The following is a 27,307-nucleotide window of genomic DNA, read 5'->3' as shown; positions in this document are numbered from 1 at the left end:
CTAATCCCTTCTAGATTGTCACATTGGTTCCACGGGAGCGTACCATAAATTGGTAGGTTCTATTGGCCAACAAGTCAAAACAAAATACGCACATTCTACATGTTTGTTTACCTTGCCTACCTACCAGAAATCTTGGATGAAGACAGGCAAAGTCTTTATATTAAATGTAGAAACAGGATTCCCACAAGGGTGTTTTTATTTTTATGAAAAAGCTGCAAATTCTGTTTACTAACGTAAACCGCTCAGACTTTTTTCGCCAGTCTCGAACCTTTGGCGTTCCAAGGAAACGGTTGAATAAATGAAAGTGAAGTTATGGATTTTTGAGGGTTTGAACATTGTTCTCATTGGTTGTAGTCATTGTAATGTTCACATGCTGCTTATTAGACCATTCAAAGTGAATACAATATTTGCAGGCTCGTATGATTCACTTGCTTGAGCTCCTCTTGATGCTTTGTTGCTCGTTTATCGAGGTTCTGTCATGCACTGCAACTCGGACTTGTGAAATGTTGTTTTACGTTTGTTGGTGTGCCCTGCTTTAACTTTCTGTACAGCTAATGCTTTATGTGTGAAGGTGCAGGAGTTGAGACTTGTATGTCAAAGTTGGGAAGTGATCTACAGGCCCGAGTCTCTCGCATATCAACGTGAACCTCTTTAACCGTGAGGGGGATAATTCTCACATCTTCTGCTTTACTCCCTCAAATCGAGAGGGGATCGATACCGTGACCCGCTGTACCACTCGTGTCCAATTGGATCAAAGCAAAAGACAGAGGTCGTAAGCTGTCAGGCCTTTAAAAGTGGACCAAAACACAAGAAGCTGTAAAAAGGTTAAATCATGTTTTGATTTCAACCAATTTATCTGAAGAACACGAGCAGATTATTTAACTGGTTGTTCACTGTGCGATTGGGAAATATATTTAATCAAATGTTTACAGTCAATAGTCAATTTAAAGTGTGAAAAATGTTATTTTGTATTAGTAATAATACAAAGTGTACATAAATTCTAAAACATTCTTTATTTCACATTTCATAAAAATCACAATATATTGTACATTTTTAAGAACACAATTAGGCAAACAATTCACCATGAAGGCATCAGATGGAAATATGTCTCAAATAAATTTTCACAAAAAAATCACTACATAGAATATCACTACTTCATGTTCAATAAATTAGTCATCAAATATTGACTGCAGGAATACACAATTACAGCAGAAAAGGAAGGTATGCCTACACAATTACTCAATGCAACAACAAATATTTAATCAGATTTTACGGAAGCAATCATTCAGGTTTTTTAAGTATCGTGCATGAAGATTGAATTCCTATCCAGAAACCCGGAAGAATCTTTTCATCACTTGTGGTCTTGACTCTGTGCAACAGCCTGACCTCCCTCTCCCCCTCCTCCCCTGTTACAGTATAAAAGTTGATAATCCCTGCAGGCTGATCAATGTAAACTCCAATAGTGGAGCAATATGGGACATTGGTTATGTCTTTGTATATGCCGTTGAACCAAATTTGGTAAGAAGTTCCTGACCAACACAGACCCCAGGACTCCTCATTTTCTCCGAGGCCACTCGGCCCAGCGTTTGCCCTCCGCCCTGCTCTTTCATAGGTGGCTCCGATTACCACCCAGCCCGAGTACTCCACCTCCCAGTAAGCCCTAGTTTTCCAGATAATCTCTTTGCACACCACCTTTGAGGACAAAAGGAATACAAAATACAAATAATTAAAAAAAACTATTTTAAGCAGTTGACCACAATTGAGTTATTTTCATGCTTACCTGTGGAGAGTACTCATATCTCTCCGGTCTATCCAGGACGGGACAAACCTCCTCAGTCCTACGACACACCTTAGACCCACTGTCAGAAATCCACAGCATTTTGTTTGCAGTCTTGTCATCCAAAGACAAATTCATCCAATCTACAGGAGAAAAAAACAAGCAATCACGTCTTATGAACCTAAGATAGTTCAGCAGAAGATTAAATATTTAAGATAGAAGCAATTCTGCTCATACACTTGACAAGCTCAGTCCTGCTTGTTGGCTCTGGGATGTCTGGCACATAAACAGGAATCTTTTCTGTAACAGAAAAAATGACCTTTAAAACACCCTGCTGTAGTTATAGAAAGAGGGAGAAAGATGCTAATGCAAGTCCAATACCTTGATTGGTTTTCTCATTCTTGTTGGACTTAATTTTCTTTCCTAAAAGAAGTAAAGGTCAGAGGTTAAATTGCAAAAAAGCTAAGTGCTGTTACCTATTTCACACAAACACATCACACTACATAGTGGATATAGACTATCTACCTATATAGGTAACTTGCAGGAGGAGAACCACAAACTGGATCAAGTGTTTTCCAAAAGTTTGGTTTACTGTTAGTGCCGTATACTGAAAAACTTTAATCTTTGAGGTTTTTCAATTATAAAGATGGTTGTCTTGGCTTGTCTATGGTTTTAAGTCCAGAAAACAATTCTGTTTCAATGGAAAACAATGTACTGGTTTGTCTTGCTTCTGTGTGAGATTATTCTCCTCCGTTAGACACACTTCCTAAATTAAAATCTAAGGTACAATTATGCAAAAGATGGCTTTTACTTCCAACCTCAAGAGCGCAGGAAATGAACATCATCAAATAGAAGAAGTTCATGAGACAAACCAAACCAAAAATTAAACGATCTACTTGTTTCAAAGGGACGTAGTATATAAGATGTCTTTGCAAGTCATAAAAGAAGAACAAGTTTTACATTGTGTTACCTGGTTTGATGGTCTCTCTGAAGATTACTGCAGAATTCGGTCTAGTAGGCATCTTGAGCATGTGCTTTTTAAAGTGTAAGCGAAATCCAGGTGCTTCCAAATACTTTGGTTCTTCCAATGTTAGGCTGCAGTCACCCACTTGACTTTTATATCCTTCGCAGGGAAGAAAGCTTGAGGAGTGTCGAGGGGAGGTGTTAGAGGTCAGTGGAGCAAATTCCCAGCATGGGATCTAAGGGGTGTATACACTTGACTTTGACGTTTATGGAAATGAGGCTAGAGCAGGAAACTGACACCCCGGAAACTTTAGTAGGGTGGTCACAAAAGCAAGAAGAAGATTGCACACATGACTGGATGTACGATTCAGAAACTGACCTTGTCAGTGTTGTCAGCACGAGCAGTACAGACGGAAGCAGTCTCACTTTATTAATAAAGATAGATAGATAGATAGATACTTTATTGATCCCGAGGGAAATTCAAGGCATCCAGTAGCAGTATACAGACAGGCAGGACACAAGACATTAGTTACAATACACACCCGCTGTCCCCCCCCCCCTTGTATACAATAATCAGTTAAACCTGTGCAGTTAGCATTAGCAATTACACTTAAAACTTATATAGCATAATGTACATAACCTGTGAGGAGAGAAAAACATGTGTTGGTTAAAAGAGACCTGTAAACAGTTAAGGAACCTTAGAAACAAAGTGCTGACCTTCTAGAAACTAGTTACATGTGCATGTACAGAGGTGTTGGAGGTAGTGCCAGAGGTGTGAGTACAGTCGTTAAACAGTCAATGCAGGAATGTAAATTGGCTCACCAACTTAAAGGAGCAGTGATTTGCATTAAGTGTCCTAGACAATAACCTGAAACCAGGAGTGCTTAGGGTGATTATCATTGAGTACCCAACTATTGGGGAGCAGATTAGCATTAAGTGTTGAAGACAATAGAGTGAAACTTGACCTAATTAGGGTGATCATGTCAACCATTACAGATGTAGCATAACACAACAGTAGGATGAAACCAGACATGATTAGGGTGATTATCTTTAAAGTGACCAGTGCTCAGTAAAGTGACTATCAATATGCATTACAGTGTCCAAATTGGGGGCTGACTCTGAGGTCAGCAGTGCAGATGAGGAATGAGAAAAAAATGAAAAAAGAGTCCAGGGATCACCCTGCGCTTCTTCCCTGCCGTGACAGTGAAGTGTTGTACAATCTGATGGCCAGGGGGACAAAAGAGTTCTTGAGTCTGTCCGTGGAGCACGACTGTGACAGCAGTCTTTCGCTGAACATGCTCCTCTGCCCGGTGAAGGTGCTGTGCAGAGGGTGGTGTGTGTTGTCCATGATGGAGAGCATTTTGTCCAGAGACCTCCTCTCTACCACTGTCACCAGTGAGTCCAGCTCTGTGCCCACCACAGAGCCGGCCCTCCTCACCAGTCTGTCCAGGCGTGCTGCGTCCCTCTTCTTGCAGCTTCCTCCCCAGCACACCACGGCGTAGAAGAGGACGCTGGACACCACAGACTGGTAGAACATCTGCAGCAGCTTTTTGCAGATGTTGAAGGACCCCAGCCTTCTCAGGAAGTACAGACGGCTCTGTCCCTTCCTGCAGGTAGTGTCCATGTTAGGCGACCAGTCCAGCTTGTCATCCAGCTGCAGCCCCAGGTACCCGTAGGTCCTGACCACCTCCACGTCGACCCCGCCGATGGAAACCGGTTCTAGATGTGGTTTCTTCCTTCGGAAGTCCACCACCATCTCCTTGGTCTTGGAGGTGTTTAGCTGCAGATGGTTGTCACTGCACCACGTCACAAAGTCCTCGATCAGGCTCCTGTACTCCTCCTCCTGTCCATCCCTGACACAAGCAACTATCGCAGTGTCGTCCGAGTATTTCTGCATGTGGCAGAGCTCAGAGTTATACTGGAAGTCTGAGGTGTACAGGGTGAACAGGACGGGGGAGAGCACAGTCCCCTGTGGTGCACCGGTGCTGCTGACCACAGTGTCAGATGTGCAGTCCTTCAGTCTGACGTACTGTGGTCTCTCTGTGAGGTAGTCAGTGATCCACCTCACCAGGTGCGAGTCCACCCTCATCTCGGTCAGCTTGTCTCTCAGTAGGAGGGGATGGATGGTGTCGAAAGCGCTTGAGAAATCAAAGAACATGATTCTCATCACGCTGCTCCCTTTGTCCAGATGAGAGTAAGCCCTGTGTAGAAGATAGAGGATGGCATCGTCCACGCCCACCTTTGCCTGGTATGCAAACTGCAGTGGATCCTGTGCGTGTTGTACCTGGGGTCTGAGGTGTTGGAGCAGCAGCCGTTCGAAGGTCTTCATAACGTGGGATGTCAGAGCGATTGGTCTGAAGTCGCCTGGCTCACTGGGGTTCTTCTTCTTGGGGACAGGGGTGAGGCACGAGGTCTTCCAGAGCACAGGAACCTTCCCGAGCCGCAGGCACATGTTGAAGATGTGCTGAAGTGGCTCCCCCAGCTCAGCAGAGCAGGCCTTTAGCATCCTGGGACACACCTTGTCTGGGCCTGCTGCCTTCCTGGGGCGGAGTCTCTTCAGCTCCTTGCTCACCTGGTCTCTGGTGATGGTGGGGGGGAGGGGGGATGGATTGTCACTGGAGGTTGTATCTGTTCTGGTGGAGGTGTTGGGGGGAGTGAGAGGGGGGGAGGGGGTGTGTGGAGGGGTGCTGGGGGGACAGGCACTCGCTGCAGCGACGGGGCTGTCGAACCTGTTGAAAAACAAGTTGAGCTGGTTTGCTCTCTCAGGGTCCCCGTCTTCTGTGTTGTTGTTTTTCGTTTTGCAGCCTGTGATGGTCTTCATGCCCTCCCAGACCTCTCTCATGTTGTTCTGCTGCAGCTTCTGTTCTACCTTCCTTCTGTACTCCTCCTTTGCCTCTCGGAGTCTGACCTTGAGTTCCCCCTGCACCCGCTTCAGCTCTGCCTGGTCTCCCTCCTTGAATGCCCTTTTCTTCCTGTTAAGGATCTCCTTGACATCGCTGGTGATCCAGGGCTTGTTATTCGGGAAGCAGCGCACAGTTTTAGTGGGAACCACAACGTCCATACAGAAGTTCATGTAGTCAGTTGTGCAGTGTGTGACCCCCTCAATGTCATCACCATGGGTCTCTTGTAGGGCACTCCAGTCAGTGGTCTCAAAGCAGTCTCTGAGCGCCTCCTCTGCCTCAGGAGACCACTTTCTGAAGGTGCGTGTAGTTATCGGTTGTCTCTGGATCATGGTTTTGTACTGTGGCTTTAGTAGGACCAGGTTGTGGTCGGACTTACCCAGAGGTGGTAACGGGGTGGCAGTGTAGGCGTCCTTCACATTTGCATACAGGAGGTCTATTGTCCTGTTCTTCCTGGTGGGACAGCTTACAAACTGGTGAAAGTCTGGTAGTGTGGAGTTCAAAGTAACATGGTTAAAGTCCCCTGAGATGGCGATGAAAGCATCCGGGTGCAGCGTTTGTAATCTTGAGGTGGTCGCGTGGATGACGTCACACGCAGTTTCGGCGTGTGCCCGGGGAGGAATGTAAACACAGACCACGATCGCGTGAGAAAATTCCCTCGGCATGTAGTAAGGACGGAGACCCACCGCCAGCAGCTCGATGTCTTTGCTGCACGTTGCCTCCTTCACAGTAACATGTCCATGGTGGCACCATCTGTTGTTAATAAACAGCGCGAGTCCTCCTCCTTTCCGTTTGCCGCTGCGTTTCGTGTCTCTGTCCGCTCTCACTGTAGTAAAGCCCGGTAGATCCACGTTAGCGTCTGGGGTGTTTTGAGTCAGCCAGGTTTCTGTGAGGCACATTAAACTGCACTCTCTAAATGTCCGGTTGTTCCTCACAAGAGCAGCCAGCTCGTCTGTCTTGTTTGTTAGACAGTTTACGTTCCCCATAACTATCACCGGAACCGAGGGCTTGTACCTCCATCGCTTAGCCGCGAGCTTAGCCCTTACCAGGGCCCCGGCTCTACAGCCTCTATACCGCCGCCTCAGCTCCTCTGGTATCGGGTGAACGATGCCGGCTTGTCCCGCTGACCGGAGCGAGAGCAGCGTTTCCCTTGAATAAGAAAGTTTTCCGCTGCTATTTCCACGAAGGCACGAAAAAGTATCCATAGGATACATAAAGCTATACACTGAAGGTGTACTATAAAAACTATATAGTATAGTACTATAAAAACTATAAAAGTAGAAGTTGGCACAGAGCCAAAACAAACGAATAACATATCAGACAAGTACGACAGGGACGGAGCTACTGAAAGTGCGGCCACTCACGTCGGCGCACAGGTGAGAAGAGGAGAAGAGGAGAAAAGGCACCTCAGTCAGACTGGGAAAACTTTGTCGACCTATGTGACAAATGATGACAGATGCCCATCCGACATTTTTTTAGTCTTTGGACTCTGGTAGAACAATCCGTAGTGCACGGTAAAAACGTGAAGGTGCATTAGCAACCGCATTTGCTAGTTCAGCAGTGTCCAGTTTTATCACAAATAGGTCCTGAAGGATGTGGAATTTTTTTTGGCCTAATACCGATATAAGGGAGAGAAAAAATTCTGTCGATATTTTTCTTAGCTATATCTTTGATCTCAAGAGATGTATAGATATAGAGCCTGACCGATATGGGATTTTTGGATCCGATGATGGTACCCATTTGAAGGAGGAAAAATACAGATACCAATAAATATTGATTGAGATTCCTTAATACAGAGAGCATATTAAGTGCCCCACCAGGGGAGCTAACACACTGGACCACTGCTACACAGTAATGAAGATTTCATGTTGCTCCCCGTGCAGCTTTGGGACTCTCTGATTACTGTCTAATTCACCTCATCCCGACCTACAGGCAGAAGTTAAAAACTGCTAAGCCTGTTGTACGGACTGCAAAGAGATGGACAGAAGCTGCATCAGAAAATCTTGATGAACTTACTGACACTGTGACATCATACATCATCTTCTGTCAGAACATGTCTGTGGAGACCAGGACCATCTACACATACAACAACAATAAGCCCTGGTTTACACCTCAACTTAGGAAGCTGCATCAGGCTAAGGAGGAAGCCTACGGGAGTGGGGACTGGGACCTGTTCAAAGTGGCCAGGAAGGAACTGACGAAGGTGATCAGGGTAGCTAAGAGGAACTACACTGAGAAGCTAAAACAAAGCCTCTCAGCAAAAGATCCCTCAGCAGTTTGGAAAGGCCTGCGAGAGGTCACCAACTATGGGAAACCCTCCCTCCACCCTTCAGGTAACGATAGACTGGCTTAGGACCTGAACAGCTTCTATTGCAGGATTTCACACCCATCAACATCCGCCCAACACTTTGTGTGAAGTCCTTTAAGAGACTGGTGTTGAGCTACCTGAAGGACATCACAGGCCCCCTGCTGGACCCCCTGTAGTTTGCATATCAGTTAAACAAGTCAGTGAAGGATGCAGTCAACATGGGACTGAACTACATCCTGCACCACCTTGACTCCCCAGGGATCTACGCTAGGATCCTGTTTGTGGACTTCAGCTCTGCGTTTAACCCCATCATCCCCGATATTCTTCTCTAGAAAAGTCACCCAGCTCACAGCGCCGGCCTCCACCTGTCAGTGGATCCCCAACTTCCTGACTAACAGGAGGCAGCAGGTGAGGCTGGGGAACATCACATCCAGCACCTGGACACATTTTCTTTTTGTTATATTCTGATTTATCTGCTACAACCCGAAAAATACCCTACATTCATTTGCACCTTTCAATATATATCTTGCAGTCCGCCTGCCCGCTGTACAAACTCTCCATGACATAAACCTGCATAACCCGCAAAACTCTTACTTAAATATTACCTCCTCTATTAAGTTTGCAGGGTTTAACTTAGCTGTTATCTATATTTGTACTATTGCTCCTCTATTTCATTTATTTCCCTTTAATATTGAAAGCCAATAAAATAATATTTAGATAATGCATGGTGATGAAATATTGAATTATTATTTTGCAACAGACTTACACTTTTTAGACTTAATTGTCATGGGGAAATTCTTTTTCCACAGCACTGTTATGGTCAAGACAGACAATTTCCACCAATAAACATACATTATACAGTGTAACAAAGAGTTGTACAGTAACACAGTAGTTGAAATTTAAACCCCTCATGTAACCACGCTTTCTAAATTACTGTCAAGGAATTATGGCTGACAAAATGATTCATACGTTGCATTGCACACAGTACATCATTGGAGATTTATTTTATTTTGACCCAGTTTTCCTTTAGGTGGTGGTGACACAGGCAGACTGGAGCACTAGGGGGTGAACATGAGAAGGAAGGACTGGAGACCTACACCATCATCTCGTCTTTGCATTGTTCATTTTGAAGAGCATGCCTTTACCATGAACTCATAGGTTAGATCATTAAAGAGCATATTGCAGGTTAAAAAAAAGTTGAGATTAACACTTCATGTTGTCAGATAAGGGCTGGAGAATAAGTACATCAATTTTCTGTATGCTCTTCAAAACATAAGTGCTCTAATTTAAAGGAGAAAGTGGCTGTTTTTAGTGTAGCTGTTTAGAACTCGCTTTTTTTTCAACAACGTGTCATATGACGTAACGTAAGGGAGTCGCGTTCTGTCACTCTGCTTTGATCGGCTTTATTCATGCGTGTATGAATGAATGAATGAAGCCTTTATTGCCCCTGGGGGAACTTGTCTTATACTGAGAGCATGAAACACTTTACAAACAAACATTTAGAAGGCAGCACAAAAGAATTAAAGCACAAAAAACAGGCTAAAACATGATTAAAGAGGTGTAATGATACGTGGTAGTGAGTGAGAATAGACAGGATGCCTCCCTGCAATAGTTTGTAATTTGCGCGGCGCACATTCGGGTGCATAGTGTAAGTGGCTTGATTATTCATAGTGTGTTTTGGTGAATTATTCCCACAACCTCAGAAAACGATCGAACAGACACGTTGAATATTTCAGCATCAGACACAAAAGCGTTTCCTTATTAATGATTTAAATCTCTGGCTGTTTAACATAAAATATTATATACGCAGACAAGCGTTTAATGATTTGATCTGCTGGAATCCTCTGTTATATTCTCTAGTTTGCGCGTAATAGACACCGGACAGTCTGTATTAATATATGTAGTCATACGATTTATTATAAATCCAACTCTGTTGCAACAGAGCGTGTGTGCGCGCAGTGGGGAAAGACGGAACGCGCGGTTTGGAAACAAACAGAAACACAAGCTCTGTCGGTCCTCTATCCCATTAAAACTTTAAACTTTTTGTAGTAGCCTAATATATGTGCACGCATTAAACTGTGGAGTGTGTGCGCTGTTGTGCATGTTTGTGTGGATTACGTGCGCTGTGAACTCACGTCATACACCATACACTGTATATTCTATAACAACGTGAGCACTGGGCTGCATGAGGAATAAACAATAAAGACAAAGTGCTGCATTAGCACAGGCCGTGAAATCGGGTTCTATGTCTGTCTGTCTCTCCCTCTCTCGCGCACAGCGCGGCACCGTAATACGTTGTACAGATTTGCCGTTTTTACGAGCAACTCCCATACAATGTAAAGGGGAATGATCGGCACTTGCACCTTCTACAAATTGTTTTTTAATGGATTGAATGTGATTACAAACTTTACATATGCTGATGTGAACACAGCACGAGCCCATATATAGCGAGCTGACACCTGTCACTCAGCAGGACGCCTGCTCAGGGTCTCTACTCACACCACAACTTCACTTCTCTCCTGAGGCCGTTATTCCTCTAATCCTGCCTGTTTCTGCTCTCTATCACATCTAATAGGTTCAGAATAATAAACCAGTGGACCATTATATGTAAAGGAATACATATTTTCTTCCTCTTTATTGACGGGAGTGACACTCGGATCAATGCTTTTCTATGTTAAACAGACGGGGATTCAGCGGGACTCCCTTATGTTACGTCACAGCCGAATGCGGAAGTAAAGAGCAAAGACGTGCGAAAACGTACTAAAACGTCTCCAGGAGACCCTGTGGGTTATTAATTTCAGAATTTCTTTAAAAACAGTATTGTTAACGTATTTTCCTATGATTAGTTAAGTTTTGTCTTTAACCTGCAATATGCTCTTTAATTACATAAACAAGTAACTTGTTGTTGTTTTGGGAGATATATTTATTACTGTCTGCAGGGAAATCGTTATCTAAAGACCACAGCTGTCCCTGCTTTGTTTCCATAGTCATCATTTGAGGACTTTTGGTGTAAAACGCAGGGTAAATCCCATATTCTCAAATCATAATACAACCCAGGCCACCTGCCCTGAGGACCATGACCTCTGCAAAAACGAGCCTATTTTGAACGTGGTGTGTATTTGATTTCCTGTGTTTCTGGAGACAGCCTCAGGCAGACACTCAACAAAACGCTGGATTGTGCACTTCCACATTGGCTTCGTTCATTACCACTTGTCCATAATACCCTTACTGGTTTCATTGTGCAACATGTCAATTGGATGGATGGATAGTTGGACTGGTTGTGCATAGAGCACTTACCATTAACATGATAAACAAATATGTCTCAATTTCTCCTGTCAACAGTGCTTATAGCTATCTTGGATTGTTTTTATTTTTTTCATTAGAGAGAAGAAGTAGGCAGCTCAAGCATAACGTAAGGTCTCCATATATTTATTATGACTGTCTTGCCAAAATAAACAAGATTCTTTCGTTTTTGTGGATGCTTTACAAAATACAAAATATTTATCAACCATACACAAAATGTTCCAAATGGCCCATGTATCTACGTCGTGTTTATAGATGTTTTATAAACGATCTGTCAAAGGTTAACAAATCATTAGGTTGTAATTAACAAACACTTCATATAGCATATCAGATGTTATAATGTGTACAACAATAAACCGTTAACACAACATAAATTATTGCATTTCAAATAATTAGCAAACATGTTTAACTATCATTTCATTTTTTAAGAGTAAAATAACTAACTAAATTTAATTAACTGAATTTATTGAGGATGGTTATTATACCATCAATGCTTACAATACATTCTTTATTTTAGCTTTTGCAAGTCACAAGACACTACAATCTACATAAAGGAATACAATCGGACAAAAAATCACCATGAAATTACTAAATGGAAATATATTTTTAAACAAATTTACACTTTAGCAAATCCCTTAAACAGAACATTACAACTGCATGTTTAATTAAAGATGGAGTCAGTAGCATTTTCATTGCAGCTTGTAAATACAGATGTAAAACTGGGCCTTGGGCTCATCCCCTTGAAGCACACACTCACTGCAGTGTGTACGTTTACTGCTTGTACCCCACTGCAAGTTAACGCAATCCAGTACAAGCTAGCCACTGGTTCTTGGCATCTGCCTGTCCAACAGAAAGCAGGCCAGCTCCCCGGCTTAGAGCCATCCCATTGTCAAACCCCCTTTTTGGAACAAAATTCCCTCAATGCGATTTTTATTTTGCGATATGCTGAGAATGCGATACCACATATTGCGATAAATTATTTTAACTGCATATTATGTCCACAAAATGTAACTTAATCAAGAACTGTTTGGTCAAATAAAGAAACACTCTTAGTCTATTAATATTACTTAAATGTTATTTCTACACAATTAGAGTCAAGCCCCAGACTGACAAACACTGATTAAATTAAAACCCTGTAAGAAGTGTGTGTACCTCTAAGTCTGAACTGTTGGTATTTCAGTCTAATCAAACCTAACTGGACCCAAAAGCATATGGACGGCTTAACAGTTGCAGTCGTTTTTAACAATTTTTCAAAATGGATTGTGCAACCCTTTATGCAAATAAAATATAAAAAGCATATATTTTATTAATATAATAAAAATATGGATACTTGCCGTCCATGTGACGATATAATAAAAAGCTACTGACTCTATCTTTAAGTAATCAAGGAATCAAGTAATAACTCTAGGTATAAAAAATACAGCAGTAAAAAGAAGTTATGCCTACATTTACTCAATGTAACAACAAATATTTGATCAGATTTTGCGGAAGCAATCATTCAGGTTTTTTAAGTATCGTGCATGAAGATTGAATTCCCATCCAGAAACCCGGGAGAATCTTTTCATCACTAGTGGTGTTTGCTCTGTGCAACAGCTTGACCTCCCTCTCGCCCTCCTCCCCTGTTACAGTATAAAAGTTGATAATCCCTGCAGGCTGATCAACATAAACTCCAATAGTGGAGCAATATGGGACATTGGTTATGTCTTTGTATATGCCGTTGAACCAGATTTGGTAACGAGTTCCTGACCAACACAGACCCCAGGACTCCTCATTTTCTCCGAGGCCACTCGGCCCAGCGTTTGCCCTCCGCCCTGCTCTTTCATAGGTGGCTCCGATTGCCACCCAGCCCGAGTACTCCACCTCCCAGTAAGCCCTAGTTTTCCAGATAAAGTCTTTGCACACCACCTTTGAGGACAAAAGGAATACAAAATAAAAATAATTACAACATTTGTTTTAATTTTTTTTAAGCAGTTGACTACAATTGAGTTATTTTCATGCTTACCTGTGGAGAGTACTCATATCTCTCCGGTCTATCCAGGACGGGACAAACCTCCTCAGTCCTACGACACACCTTAGACCCACTGTCAGAAATCCACAGCATTTTGTTTGCAGTCTTGTCATCCAATGACAAATTCATCCAATCTATGGGAAAAGTCAAGACATTATGTTTTATTAACCTAAGATAGTTCAGCAGAAGATTAAATAATTAAGATGGAAACAATTCTGCTCATACACTTGACAAGCTCAGCCCTGCTTGTTGGCTCTGGGATGTCTGGCACATAATCAGGAATCTTTTCTGTAACAGAAGAAATTAGCTTTAAAACACCTTCACTAGTTATAGCAAGAGGGAGAAAGATGCTAATGCAAGTCCAATACCTTGATCAGTTTTTTTATTCTTGTTGGAACTCATCTTTTCCCTAAAAAAGGAAAGGTCAAACATTTTACAGCAAAATGTTGAGAGTTGTTTCCTTTTGACACAAACACATCACACTATACAGTGGAAATTGCCTAATTAATAAGATAATCCTTTATTCATCTCGCAAACGGAGACATTTACAAAATTGGTGATTCTATTAATGTCTAGAATGGAACCACAAACTGCAAAATGCCTTTTCAAAACTATCAGTGTCATATTCTAAAAAAACTCATCAAAAATCAGAAGTGGGAAAAAATACTTTAAATACCTTCCAAAAATCAATTATTATTTCTGTTGAATGATTAACTCCCTGTTATGTGCTAAAGCTAGCTCTTTATTTCGGTACAATGCCAATTAGAGTAACAAGAAGTTCAGCGAGTCTCACAGATGACTGGAGTATATCCTGAAGTATGTACTAATTCAAAAATAGACTTTGAATCATGGATCCAGAATCGTTTTGAATTGAAAATAGATTCTGAATCAAAGCATGACCCCAAGAATCAGTCGAATCGTGAGACACGATTTTCAGCCCTATTAAAAAAGCATTCCCCTTCATAATCTTTGAGATTTTCAAACGTTATAAAGCTGGTTGTCTTGGCAAAATATGATTTCAAGTCTAGAAAACAATTCAGTTTTAAAAAAGACACACCATGTCCTTCCTTGTTTTGCTTTTGTCTCCCTTCGGTTTCATACAGTACATATTTTGGTTATTCCCTTGTAAGATTATCCTTTCCTGTTGAGACACACTCTAAGTTATAATCAAAGCAAAACAAGAAATGAAACTATCTATTCATTTGAAAAGGGCCGTTGTATGAAATATTTCTTCGAAATGTAAATCCTTAAAGAAGAGTTTTACATTGTGTAAAGGTTGTTGTACCTGGTTTGTTGGTCTCTGTGAAGGTTACTTAAAAATTGGGTCTAGCTGGCATCTCAAAGATGTGGGCCTATAATCGAAATCCACATGCTTCTGATTTCTTTGATTCTTCCTCTGCTAAGGTGCAAAGTCTTCCACTTGACTTTTATAGCCTCCACAGGGAAAAGTCAGGGGGGCTTAAGGAGTGTCTAGGGGAGGTGTTAGAGGTCAGTGGAGCAAATTCCCATCATGGGGTCCAAGGGCTAAATGCACTTGACTTTGATGACTCGCATGAAATGAGGCTAGAGCAGGAAACTGACACCCCTGAAACTTTAGGAGTGTGGTCAGAAAAAACAAGAAGAAGATTGCACACATGACTGGATGTACGATTCACTTGCCAGTGTTGTCAACACGAGCAGTACAGACAAAAAAACAGCCCCACCTCTTTTTTTTTTTTTTTTTTTTTTTTTTTTTTTTAAAAAGACACCTCAGTCAGACTGGTAAAACTTTGTCGACCTGTGGGACAAGTGACGATAGATGACCCTTTTGTGTTTCAGTCTTTGGACTCTGGTAAAACAATCTGTGGTGCATGGTCAAAACTGCATGGTGCAGCAGCATCCACATTTGGTACTTCAACTGTGCACCGTTTCATCACAGAGTTATGAACACTTGGTTAGAGGTTTTGTTAAGTGCTTTGTTAAGTCCCAGGACTGTTTTAGGTTTAAAAATAAACCAATCCAAGCAGATTTAATGGGTAATTTAGATGGATGGGTTAGGACTCCAATAACTCCTCTTCTCTTGAACCTAATAACACGCACATGTCCCTCTATGAAATATGGTAATGTGTGAATTGTAGTTACATTTGCTTCTGTGATCCCACCAGAATAAGAACAAGATATTTTGATTTCAGTTTTATTAATAGCTGCTTGAATGTGTGAGAGACTGTTGGCCAGAGGGAGAGCTTGGTGTCAGCCTGGGGTTCGATCCCCAGCTGTTGTAGTAACACATCTGATGTGTCCTTGTTCAAGACTCTTAATTCCTTGTACATGAGTGGGATTATTTACTTATGGCAACCACTGCCAACAGAGTCTGTGAATAGGTAGGTTTGACCTGCAGTGTAGAAGCACTTTGAGTAGTCAGAAATTCAGCGAAAATTAGCCCAATATAAGTTCATGTCCATTTACACTTTATGTATGCGCAAAACGGCGCTTAAAGGAGTCAAATGCAACTCTGACAAGTAGTGTTTCCTTTTTTATACGTCCATATCAAACTAGAGAATACCAAACTATACCTATACAGTTTAAATTCGTACTGCCAAGACCCCAGGAATCTTCATTTCCACCCAGGCCTTAGGCTCCTCGGCTGTTCCTGCTCCCTTGCCATGTTGCCAACACTGAATCTCAGTTTAGCTAGCTCTACATTGGTCTTGAAACCTTTTCGCGTTCTTACCTCTTTTTGTTCAAATATATGTTTCCATGTTTATAGTTTTTCCACAAACTCTGATCATGGAGCTTTTTAGACAATGCAACGGCTTTGAAGGTAAGGTAGCTTCAGTTATATCTAAACCAGTTTACTTGACCTTTTCCATTGCTGCAACACCTGCTGGTTGGCCGTGATAACTGGTCTTATAGCTGAAATACTAAGGGGCGTCAAAAACGACCGTGTGGAAGCCTTAAAACGGTCCAAACAAAAAAAAGACAATTTCGGACCGGAATCTAAACTTAGAAGAAAGATATACTGGCTGCTGCCTTGTTCGTAGAGAAGCCAGCACTTCAACATAGCATGTTCCCTTAATGTCTGACATAAGGTCATTTTATGATTTCATTCAGTAGGTATCTTACTTATTAGTCCTTTAAGTATGTTTATTTGCTTAATTTTAGGGTTGGGACAAAATATAAATAACAAATCCACTTTGTTTGCATGATAAAATGTCTCAAAGTAATCTACAAATACCAAACCAAGACAAAATGTGTCTTACTCTTAAGTCTTTGTTTTATTTGTTATTCACACTTTTGCAAATTAACAGTCTTTATACATCTATACCAAACTATATAAGAGTTCTCAAACAACAACAATGGAGGAATACAAATACATAAATATAGCTATGAGTGGTCCAGTGGGTTAAGGAAAGTCTAAAAACAGTAGACGGCTGAATCCCAACTTGTTTCATACTTGAGTGTACTTTGTGTCTTTAATCAAAACACACCTAGATATGTTAAAGATAATGCTGCATACAAAGGATTTATGCAGCTTAAAATCATGCTGGTTTGTGTTTTAATAGCATGGAAGACAAAGTTAACCTTACCATGTTGCTGTTGTCCAGTCATCCTATGTTTAAAGCTGCCTCAATGATAGCTTTAATAACACAGAAACAGATAGTATCACCTTATAATATGAAAATATACTGTAAGTGTAGTTAGATTTTATTCCTCCTGCTTTAAAATCAAACAGTGGGACTGTGTCCCCACCCAGAAACCTGGTATCATCTTCTCCTTAAAGGTGCTCTTATTCTGCTGCAGAAGTTTCACCTCCTTCCCCCCTGTGCCCTCCTCTCCCTCCTTCACTTCCTCCACAGCGTAGAAATTTAGGACACCAGCAGGCTGGTCAAGGTAAACGCCAATTGTGGAGGACTTTGAAACATCTGTGATCTCGACACTCTGGCTGTTATGCCAGGCATTATAGCTTGAACCGCTCCAGCCAAGACCCCAGGACTCTTCATTTTCACCCAGGCCGCAGGCTCCTTGGCTGTTCCTCCTAGCTGCTCGCTCGTATGCCACCCCAAGCACCACCCATCCTGAGTACTCCACCTCCCAGTAGCCTCTGAAGCCCAGGATACCCTCGGTGGAGAGAACCTTTTGGAAAAGGGATGAGAAAGACCACAAGAATCAGAGGTGAGGTAATCTAACATAACATGTGATTTATTGTAGCTGCCACTGCAGAGAATTTAAAGGAGCTTTCTCTGCTTTGCAATGCCAAACCAGTTGCCCCCGGATTTAAATAAACACTTGGAGGGTGGGGGGAGTCCATAAAACTGTTTCACAATCTTGCAAAACTCCACCAGCACTGGCCTGGGTATCGTATGTATGTAACACTACTCCAGCTTTGGAATGGTAATGGCAAGTTCTTGGCACATGAAAAACCTTCTTTATTCACATCCTTATATCTTACCTGTGGTGCGGACTCGTATCGCTCTGGTCTATCCAAGACAGGACAAGTGACCTCATCGGTCATTCGTGCCACCTTTGTCCCGCCCTCTGTGATCCAAAGCATCTTATTTGCTGTTTTGTCATCGAGGGTAATTTTGAACCAGTCTGAAAACATTAAAAAGGAAACAGTAATTTAGAGAAAATAATGTGTTTAGACCAAAGAACAAGTGTTAAAAATGGGTAAAACTTTAAAAATGTTACGTTTGATGAGATCAGCTCTGCATGTCGGTTCAGGAATATTTGGCTCATACACTGGTATCTTCTCTGAAAGAATGTGACAGAATAACAAATGTCAGACAAGGTCGGGAAAACAGAGAATTGTGTCTAACCTTTTAACTTAAAACATGTAGAAAGGTTACTGTTTTACCTGTGGTTTTGTTTCCAGCTTTGGACTTTTTTCCTACATAAAGGGGTAAAAAAATGAAGAGATGTGTTTTTGCAACAGTAACCTATATTCAGGACAACATACTTGACTGCGATAAATCCTGACAGTATAGACAGCGGTATGTGTCAGGTGTGTCTCCACTGCTGATAAAGTGAGACACTTAGAAAACGTGTTGGTATATTTAGAAAACCATCTGCCTCTGTCACATCATCACATCAGCAAGTTCATGCTTTTGTGGAGCCATCGGTTGATTCATGCCAGGCGGTGAGGAAGATCTGGACAGCCCTCATGCTGCAGGGGTCGAGTGCGGTCACCCCGGAGTACAGAGTGTGAAGCCCAGAGGTAGTTAATCAGGTAAGAAGAGCAGGGTCATGATAAGGTCAGGTAAGTACAGATATATCCAACAGGTTTTTTATGGCAGTTTAAAACAACAAGGGAACATAGTCCGAAAAGATAACAAATAACTTGCTTGAAAAGGCTAAAATAACAGTTGCTTTAAAGCGTCTTGAACTAAGGCAACTTTTCATCCGTGAATGGAAAAAAACATAGAGGACTCTGTTTAACTAAAGGAGCGGTTAATATTTGGTCTATTAGCATTCCCTTTTCAAATAAAGCTTGGCTAATGGTGGCTACCTTGTGCATTCCTAGAAATGACTGACTGACTTTTCTATAAAATAATTGATTTATTACCGTTGCATAACAATCTTAAGCCCTTGTGCCAATTCAGTAACTGAGCCTTTGGTATCACGTTTAAGTCTGCAGTCTCCGGATGAAGATCAAAAAGAGGAGACAGTTAATCCTGTCGGCATTAAGATGTCAACATCGACTAACTTAACGTGTGTGTGTGTGCGTTTTATTTATATCAACAAGGCAACATCACATCCAAAATAAATGACCTGTTTTGTTCGCACATCAACATCATCTCCGAATGTGTTAGCCTTGGCAAGCAGGGGAAAGCAACAAAGTTTCTGACTTTGAGGGAAATTAACCGTAGGAATGTTTTGTAGCTTCTGTAGATGTAAGAGTTCAAGGTGAGGTTGCATTCGTCACAAACAAGTAAATCTTAATGTCACAATTTCACCCTTTTTTTCAAACCAGCTATTTTTGCACCACTCAGTATGCATGTCAAATCCCAATGAGCTAATGTTTATCTCTATGTTGACTGGAGGCTAACAGACGGCCTGTAGGAATGTTAAACCACCTGTCTGGATTTAAGCGCGAGGTGATAAAAACAAACTGCCTTGTTCAGCTTCATTACAGCTTGATACAATACAAAACATTAAAGCTTTAAAGCTGCCACAAACCCCAACGGTGCCGACCTGCACAGGGCCTCTTAGTCAAGTTAAGAAGGGATTTGAATAAATATGTATATGATAATAAGTTATTACATTCACTCATTGTATTTTCAGATTAAAGTGAGTGACAATAATTGCATAATAATAAAGCTAGGAATTGCAAGTTATTTTTAAACTTGATTCCTATCATTTAAAGCTGATAACAAACACACACATCAAAAAAAGCTTTCAATTTAGTTTCATTATATATTTATGTATATACACATAAATGGAGACATCTGCACTCTGTTTTGTTGTAACGGTGTTAAATCCTTGATTTAAAACTTGATTCATGTATTATTGATGCAACTTTTATGATAATCATTTAGAATATTACTATACATGCAGCCTGTTCACTGCATCGACAATGTGAAATCTTTTAAAACGCAGACAGTGCTGGAGCTGTGAGACCCGCTCTTCCATGCAGTAAAATCATTACATGCCCTTCATTACAACAAGCGTGAAATCAGCCAATGAAATATTGCGCTTTGAACACAAACTCCTCTATGGAAACTTACACAGACTGAGGTTAATAAATCAATACATTTAAAGCATTACTGTTGAAATCATATCTGCATTACAACCACCAAATTACATCCCTGCTGCAATAGTTAAAGTTCACATTTGAGAGAAAAAGGATTTAGATTTGATTATTCTCAAAAGATTCAGAATGGATAGCCTTTAGCAAAATCTTAATAGAAAAACACAAACAAAAAATTCCAACATGGATGAAAGTAAATTGTGAAAAAATCCAGTAAATAAATTTCACCTTTTTCTGACATCCGAGTGTCAGACATGATCGTGGTGGTGGATGGCATGTTGATGATGTCTTTTTAAGCTTTTCCAGTTAGGCTGTCTGATGAATGAGTCGTCTCTGGAGGCTCCACTGGGAGATCCCTTGATGGCACTCTTATATATCTTTGATTTAGGACATAGGGGAAGGATGCAGGGCCGGTGGCGTGGAAGCGAACGTGACATTAACGTAAGGGGGGGTTAAGGTGAGGGGCTTGTAACCGGAACTGTGTGTATACAATTTTCCTTAAAAAGGTTGGATGGATGCTTCAATGTCTGTGGGCGACCCCCTGTTACCAGGAAAACCCCACCCACTCGCGCCATACATCAGTACCACTGATCTACCCACATTGCACAGTGACAGCACTGATGCATTGATGTCGGATATAGTCGATGGATGCAAACACACACATGCAAACAAACACACACACATGCACTGAGAATGCAGCTGCAAAGATTTCACTCTTCATTGGAGAGTTCCTGCTGTCAGACGTTAAGCAGTATGTTGTATAACATGTACAAAGACATGCCATTGTGTTAAAGTATGATTATGTAACTTTTTTTTTTTACATTTTATAACAAAAATGTGTTTACTTTCTTTGTTTTAGAGAAATTATCCATATTATGACAGAAACTATTTAAGAATCTCCTACAGTGTAGTTAATTATACCGACTTATTTCATACATATTATTTCTTACATTTCAGCAAAGCTGAAAAAAGCCACAAAAAAGGTAATCTTTCATCAGTTTTATTCAAGCCTTAAAAGCAATATGCATATCTTAAGATAATTATATATTAAGATTATTATTATGTGTAATCAAATCTGTCTGTCCAACTTAAAGGGATACTTCACCCATTTACATGAAGCTGTGTATCATTAGAAACATGGTAGTAGTGTTGAATGGTCGTGAGTCCAACCCTCATTTTGCTCTGAGACGAGAAAAATGTGTTTTTCTTTGCATGAAAGTTTTCTTCATGTGATGCAAAAAGCGTCATATTGCATCACATGAAGAAAATTTCCAGGCAAAGAAATACACATTTTTTGCTCGTCTCAGGGCAAAATGAGGGTTGAATTCACGACCATTCAACACTACTACCATGTTTCTAATGATACAAAGCTTCATGCAAATGGGTGAAGTATCCCTTTAATTTTATAGAACATTTCTAAGAATGATATATTTTATTATGTAACCATTCAATCAACTCCCGATTGATTCACGATACTGGGTTCACGATGCGATTCTTTCACTATTTATTTTACAAAATAAGACTGAAGACAAATTATGACTTAAAAAAAAGATAACTGAACAATAATTTGTTCATGAAAATAATTATGCACCTCTTAATCTCTTTGGCTCTTAGACTCGTTTGGGCGAGTGGGGCTTGTGTTTTTATGTCACATAAACATTCTGTTGAAGGATTTAATTGACAGAGCTTTATGTTCTGTTAAATCTATCACAAGTCACAGATTCAATCATTTTATCAGATCAGGAAATTTCAATCGTGTATTTGCTGGCTTTAATTTTTTCAATTGGTAGTTCCCAGACTCTGCCTGCTCTCCTTTAACCCCCCCCTTTAACTAAAAGATATTAACTTACCTTTCACAGTATCCCGTGGGGCAACCTTCTGTAATCAATCAACTCCAAAAGAAATACTTTATTGTACTAGACTTAGAACCAGAGAAATGTTAATTGCCTTAACACATGCTTCCTGTTCCTATCCATGATAAAAAGGTTCCAGTGAATACATCTCTCTGCGGAGGACTTAAATCATAGCAATCATATCACATTAAAGGCAGTGTGCTTAAACCAGTCTAAAATTTCACAAGTTAATATAAGTGCCCGGGCAGTTGCTATCCAAAACTTTATTAGTGGTACTGGTCATTTCTTGCTGGTGACTTTGAAACAGCTTTGGAGTTAATTGAAAGTAGCTGAAGTAAAAGGCCATTTGCTTTTCAGTTAAAACCTTTTTTCCCCAACGTCAACAGCTGGTATAATACGGATTAGTATATGGAGACAGGTGAATAAACATTAGTGTTATACTTAAACTGAGGACACAGTTAGCCTACACAATCATTGGCTCATGCGGATTAGGTGGCCTGGGACGGAGTCAAACCCCCGGCCTGAATTATTCTCCCAGTCCGCCCCTGCAGCCCAGTAACCTAAATATTGTAACAACTTTTTGTCACTTGAAAGAGGGTTCCTCGGTTCATCATGAGAGGCTTAGCTTCGCTCTTGACCACTCTTGTCCCATCAATCATTTATTTACAATCACAGACACTTGAATGAATATGGCACAAGTTAAAAGAAAGAGTATATCACTGGTCGTAAACCTTTTTTTGTGATACGCTCATCTCTCACGAAGGTGTTTACTGCACTGGGCCCGTGCCAAAACCTCTTGCTGAGACTGCCTCCTCAGGTTCCTGCCTGCACAAGCAGATGACTGCAGCGCTGATTACAGGGAAATGCCTACTAAACATACCATAGAACTTTCATGGTAGAACTGTCCTAGACTGACCACAGGGATTAAGCAAGAATATAGTGAGAGACAGTTTGCATTTGGATTTTTGTTATCCTCCTGTCAGCAGCTTTAAGACAATGCTGACAGTGGAGTAATCCCTGCAAAAAGGCAGAGCTGTGACACTTTTGGCTTGTTGATCTGGATGGTCAAGGTCATGACATACATTTAAAAGGGGACATATTGTGAAAAATCCACTTGTGTTTTTATTTATTTGGGTAACCTGAATGTCTACCAACCCACAAAATGTGAAATAAACCCATCTAGTCCTTTGTTTATGGTCTGCTTACAACACAGATCAAAGATCACATCATGAGCTGGATTCTGGTAATAAATAAATGAATAAATCCCCTCCCCTGGTAGTTCCACCCATGGATTCCAACCCCAGCAGAGTGCAAAACGTTTGAGTAGGTCATCCATTTTTATTCTCGCTACAGAGGAATGATGTCTCCTGGGAAAACTCAGGGGGGGGGGGGGGGGGTCTCATATTTAAAGAGACATACACACCACAACGGAGTGTTCTGAGAGAGCTGGTTTATACAGAGTCACAAACCTCCTCCAGTGCTTGATTCATGTTATATTTGGACCACAGCACAGATGTTTCACTTAGACTGCAGGGGACTGTTTTAAGAGGTGGAAAAGGGGTATGATATGTAATATAAAAAAGTTTATACATTTGAAAATGTTGAAGAATGTCTTTCTTTTAACTTAATGAGAAAAGAAAAACAAATCCTACTTTACTTTTGCAAAAACAATATTGACATTGTTACTTGTGGGCAAGTTAACCTTTTGTGTCTTTACTTTTTCTAAGTAGTGCTTTTTCATCAATCAGTCAATCATTATTTGTATATTGCAATTTATAACACTTTTTACAGTAGAGCAGGTTAACAACATTACTCAATAAGAAAATTGTGATGGGGGAGATGGTATAAGATGCTGGAAGGATTTCTCCTTTGTGTTCCTCACTTTCCTATCATCTACACTTCTTTGCCGCTGAGGTTGAGGTAGGAGCAGGCCGTGCATGAATGAGTGTGTGAGGGCGACACAGTCCCATGGTGGTGGCTGGACGTCAGGTCACATTTATTGTGTTAATGTGTGATTCATTGAGAACCTCTGCTGTGAAAACATAAAATAAAAAACAGCATGGAACCACTTTGTCTGACACCTACCCTGTGGCAGTGGGTGGTTCTAACAGTCTTTCTGCTTATGAAAAAAAATATCGTGATAATATCGTTGTGACTTAAAACTGTTACGCACACAGCGCACGGCAACAACAAACATGGCAGTGGATGGTTCAGACACAACAAACCACGGTAACATGTAGCAAGTGCAAAAAGACTAAAACAACAAAGGTGTGTAAAACATCAAACTTTCTTTACCACCTCCAACCTAAGCACTTAAAGGAGCACAATAACACTGCTTAAAGACTTGCTGTTGAGATTTATGTATGAAAATTTCTCATATTGTGAATAATGTCATTATCACAAAAATAGCTGGAAATATCGTGATGTTGTTTTGGGGTAATTTTTGCCATCCCTAGTTGAGGATGTGAATTGCATTTGTCGGTAAAATATTTGTAGGTAAAAGTTTGTTTCCAAACCACTTCAAGCTTTAAAGAGTAAAAAAACAATGCATATAAAATTCTAGTCGAGAGGTCAAATCAAATCACTCTTAGAGACAATTATGTGCAGAGTATAACAAGAGATGAACTTCTATCGCCTAATCAAGTATCTTTATTTATCTCCATCCCATCCCTAAAAGGCTTTGTCTTTACGTCTAACATAACTTTATTTTTTTAATGGATGAGTTTCCAATAATGAGTGTTTGAATCCAAAGAGACACATGGGTCAGTGGCTCAGGGGTGATACTGCCGAGCACATCCTGGCCTGGCAAGCTCCGTGGCACGCCCATTACTGAGCCCATTATCTCTACATACCTTACCATAAGTTCTTTCAGAGATCCCAAGAGGGCCTCCAAAACCTTTAATACCCTTTTTCCCGAGGGTATATAATGGAGGCATTATCATCACTGCGGCAGAATGCTGCTGATCGACGCTAACATTTAGGGAACCCGGACACGACACTGAGCGATAAAGATGCCAACCAGTGCTCCTGATAGAATCCTGTCTGGTTCTGGCAGACCTGGTGAGTGACCAATTATGTTTGTAACTATCAGTAGATCATACAGTACATGTCTGCATGCTATTTTATAATATTTTAACTGCACGGTTACATTTGACAGAATGTTTTTCAAGGAGTTTTCTTGAGCCACAATGCATACTATTAGAAGGTTTTATATAGTTATGAATAAAATCAGTGAGGTTAACTTTGAAAGCTTAAGCAGTTTTTGATCAAAGAAACTGACTCTTTTTTTTAAAGCAGCTTTCATTACTGAAATTATAAAATATATTTAAATCAAAACCAAAGCATCAAATGAGCACAGAATAATTGTTTAAGATTATTTGTTTTATATTATATATACAGGGACACATTTCGAAAGATGTGGCTTCTCCTTATCGTTGTATTATCACTTTAAACTCAGCCAAACGCAACCTGACTTTTGTCTTCGCGCAGAAAATATCCCAGAGTATGAGCCAAACATCCCTGAGCCCACATGCAGAGACGATCTTCTTAAATGTGAGGAAAAAAAACACTTTAACCTCCACATTTTAATTTACTCACTCGTGTAGTGTGAACAAGCTTTTCTGTCAAATCTTCCACATCTATCAGATTGGATCAATCTGTCCTTTGACGATAAGACAGCGAACAAGATGTTGTGGATCACAGAGGGTGGAACCAAGGTGTCACGAATGACTGATGATGTCACTTGTCCCGTCCTAGATAGACCTGAGAGATATGAACATGCCCCCCAGGTTGGTCTTAGATCCAGACATTGCCTTTTTTCCATCCTTGAGTTACTTAATTATTCTTTGTTTCCTTTCAGGTTCTCTGCAAGGAAGGTATCCAAGGCTTCCGAGCTTACTGGGAGGTAAAATATTCAGGATGGGTGGTGGTCGGCGTCGCGTCCGAGGATGCAGGAAGGAGGGGGAGCGACGGACCCTGTGGGCTGGGAGAGAATGAAAAGTCCTGGGGCCTCGGCTGGGGTGGATCCCACTACCAGGTTTGGTCTAACAGCATCAACACAGAAATCTGGGATATCCCCCAGTGCTTCACCATCGGAGTGTACCTCGACCATCCAGCTGGTGTTATCAAGTTTTACGCAGTCAGTGATGTGATGGAGGGAGAAGAGAGTGGAGGCACACAGGAGATCAGGCTGCTACAGCAGATAAAAAGCTCCTTTAAGGGCAGGATGATGGCGGGTTTCTGGGTCGGACAAAAGTCATCATGTGTCTTAGTCAAGCATGAGGAGTAATATTAAAATGTGTCAGATTTCATTTAACCATTATATTACATTTCCATTTAAATCTCGTTTACAAAACAAAACTGAAACATGTTAAATCTGCAAAATTATTTGATCTTCAGATTATCATATTTTAGAAAAAAAATGCATGGATAAAAATCTTTGTAAATAAAAAAAAATGAAGATGCTGCTATTTGTTGAAACATTTGCGTGTCGTTAACATGTTATTTTGCCAAAACTCAATGTACAGTAAAATCACGTTTATTGGTGTCATTGGTTGTAACATAGTGTGTTGTATTTTCTGTAAGAAAAGTTATATTGTCATTTTTAAATCAGTATTTAGTTTTTCTTCATTTAAATGAAATAAAGTGTTCATCAGAATCTGTTTTATTGGCCTGGTATGTTTAACACACAAGGAATTTAACTTCGGTAGAAGTGCTCTCTTTGTACAATGTAAACATTAAACATTAACAATTAACTAAAAATATAAACAAGTAATTAAAGACTAACATGTACAAGACTAAATAAGATAATAGTGCAGTGGTGAACACCGACAATGTGAGTGTAAAAGTGTGAATTGTCTTTAAAAATTCAAGAAAAAGAGATATTGGTACCTTCTTTATGTAATCACAATAATATGTCATTTTGAAATCTTCTACACAAACATGCAGACAAGTCAGCTAAAGCACCTAAAAGGTCAGCCACAACATTCTGCAGATTTTTCAGGATTGTAGCAGTGCTAGAGGTGATTCAACATCCAAATGTTTTCTGAACCAACCATACTGTGACATTGATTGAATTTCACACTTTCCAAATAGCTCTGGAAAATATTTTAAAGAGAGGACAAACAAGACTTGGGTTTTGGATTCCTGTGTCGCTGTGCATTATGCTTGGGTGATAAGTCCTGATTTATAAATACAAGCTGACAGTATAGCAACGTTTATCCATCAATGTCATGTGAAGCATTCAAAATGCGCTATTCCTTCAGCTGCTCTGGAACTTTCATTCTTCACCTTCCCCTGTTAACACAGCGCCGGTGAGCCGCAGGATTACTGTGGAGGCATCAAAGCAAAGGCAATAAGCAATAAGCAGGATCCCATGTAAGCTCATATACAGTGCAAATGAAATAAGGGTGTATCAGTGGAGCAGAGCTGATGACATGCCACACAGATTATGTACAACAAAACAAAAG

At 40.7% G+C, this 27,307-nt stretch overlaps 3 protein-coding genes and 1 long non-coding RNA gene across 4 annotated transcripts; 2 read left to right on the top strand and 2 right to left on the bottom strand.

Moving 5' to 3' along the window:
- Positions 1-343: 343 nt before the first annotated feature.
- Positions 344-14,683, bottom strand: LOC306842236 (uncharacterized protein). The gene is made up of 10 exons (XM_079372362.1): positions 14,545-14,683; positions 13,628-13,668; positions 13,485-13,547; positions 13,254-13,393; positions 12,749-13,156; positions 2,748-2,976; positions 2,159-2,200; positions 2,015-2,077; positions 1,781-1,920; positions 344-1,692 (listed from the first exon to the last, which is right to left on the bottom strand). Exons 2-10 carry the CDS (start codon positions 13,659-13,661, stop codon positions 1,282-1,284), a joined length of 1,530 nt encoding a protein of 509 aa, XP_079228488.1. The 5' UTR covers positions 13,662-13,668; positions 14,545-14,683; the 3' UTR covers positions 344-1,281.
- LOC306842295 lies at positions 7,652-9,113 on the top strand. Its single transcript, XR_013781683.1, has 3 exons — positions 7,652-7,699; positions 7,762-8,356; positions 8,968-9,113. It is a non-coding gene; the product is annotated as an uncharacterized lncRNA (long non-coding RNA).
- Positions 14,684-16,494: 1,811 nt separating the features above from the next.
- LOC306842291 (stonustoxin subunit beta-like) lies at positions 16,495-20,369 on the bottom strand. The gene is made up of 5 exons (XM_079372454.1): positions 20,215-20,369; positions 18,094-18,126; positions 17,928-17,990; positions 17,689-17,831; positions 16,495-17,372 (listed from the first exon to the last, which is right to left on the bottom strand). The coding sequence occupies exons 1-5, from the start codon at positions 20,261-20,263 to the stop codon at positions 16,944-16,946; spliced, it is 717 nt and encodes a 238-aa protein (XP_079228580.1). The 5' UTR covers positions 20,264-20,369; the 3' UTR covers positions 16,495-16,943.
- Positions 20,370-24,545: 4,176 nt separating this feature from the next.
- Positions 24,546-26,429, top strand: LOC306842293 (tripartite motif-containing protein 16-like protein). Its single transcript, XM_079372456.1, has 4 exons — positions 24,546-24,899; positions 25,329-25,391; positions 25,485-25,627; positions 25,699-26,429. Exons 1-4 carry the CDS (start codon positions 24,851-24,853, stop codon positions 26,125-26,127), a joined length of 684 nt encoding a protein of 227 aa, XP_079228582.1. The 5' UTR covers positions 24,546-24,850; the 3' UTR covers positions 26,128-26,429.
- The last annotated feature ends 878 nt before the right edge of the window (positions 26,430-27,307 follow it).

The sequence above is a fragment of the Symphodus melops genome (assembly GCF_947650265.1).
Source record: "Symphodus melops genome assembly, chromosome: 21".
NCBI classification, from domain to species: Eukaryota; Metazoa; Chordata; class Actinopteri; order Labriformes; family Labridae; genus Symphodus; species Symphodus melops.
The sequence above is the reverse complement of the archived record's forward strand: the minus strand, read 5'-3'. Positions and strand labels throughout refer to the sequence as shown.

What these genes read in the sequence shown, in the direction of transcription:
- LOC306842236 (XM_079372362.1), bottom strand. Translation starts at nt 13,661, where the DNA reads ATGAGTTCCAACAAGAATAAAAAAACTGATCAAG. An exon ending in GATATGAGTACTCTCCACAG is followed by an intron (nt 13,157 to 13,253) that starts GTAAGCATGAAA and finishes TTGTCCTCAAAG; the next exon opens with GTGGTGTGCAAAGACTTTAT. An exon ending in CAGAGAGACCATCAAACCAG is followed by an intron (nt 2,201 to 2,747) that starts GTAACACAATGT and finishes TACTTCTTTTAG; the next exon opens with GAAAGAAAATTAAGTCCAAC.
- LOC306842291 (XM_079372454.1), bottom strand. Translation starts at nt 20,263, where the DNA reads ATGCCATCCACCACCACGATCATGTCTGACACTCGGATGTCAGAAAAA. An exon ending in CACTCGGATGTCAGAAAAAG is followed by an intron (nt 18,127 to 20,214) that starts GTGAAATTTATT and finishes CCCTTTATGTAG; the next exon opens with GAAAAAAGTCCAAAGCTGGA. An exon ending in GATACGAGTCCGCACCACAG is followed by an intron (nt 17,373 to 17,688) that starts GTAAGATATAAG and finishes CTTTTCCAAAAG; the next exon opens with GTTCTCTCCACCGAGGGTAT.
- LOC306842293 (XM_079372456.1), top strand. Translation starts at nt 24,851, where the DNA reads ATGCCAACCAGTGCTCCTGATAGAATCCTGTCTGGTTCTGGCAGACCT. An exon ending in CAGAGACGATCTTCTTAAAT is followed by an intron (nt 25,392 to 25,484) that starts GTGAGGAAAAAA and finishes CACATCTATCAG; the next exon opens with ATTGGATCAATCTGTCCTTT. An exon ending in GATATGAACATGCCCCCCAG is followed by an intron (nt 25,628 to 25,698) that starts GTTGGTCTTAGA and finishes GTTTCCTTTCAG; the next exon opens with GTTCTCTGCAAGGAAGGTAT.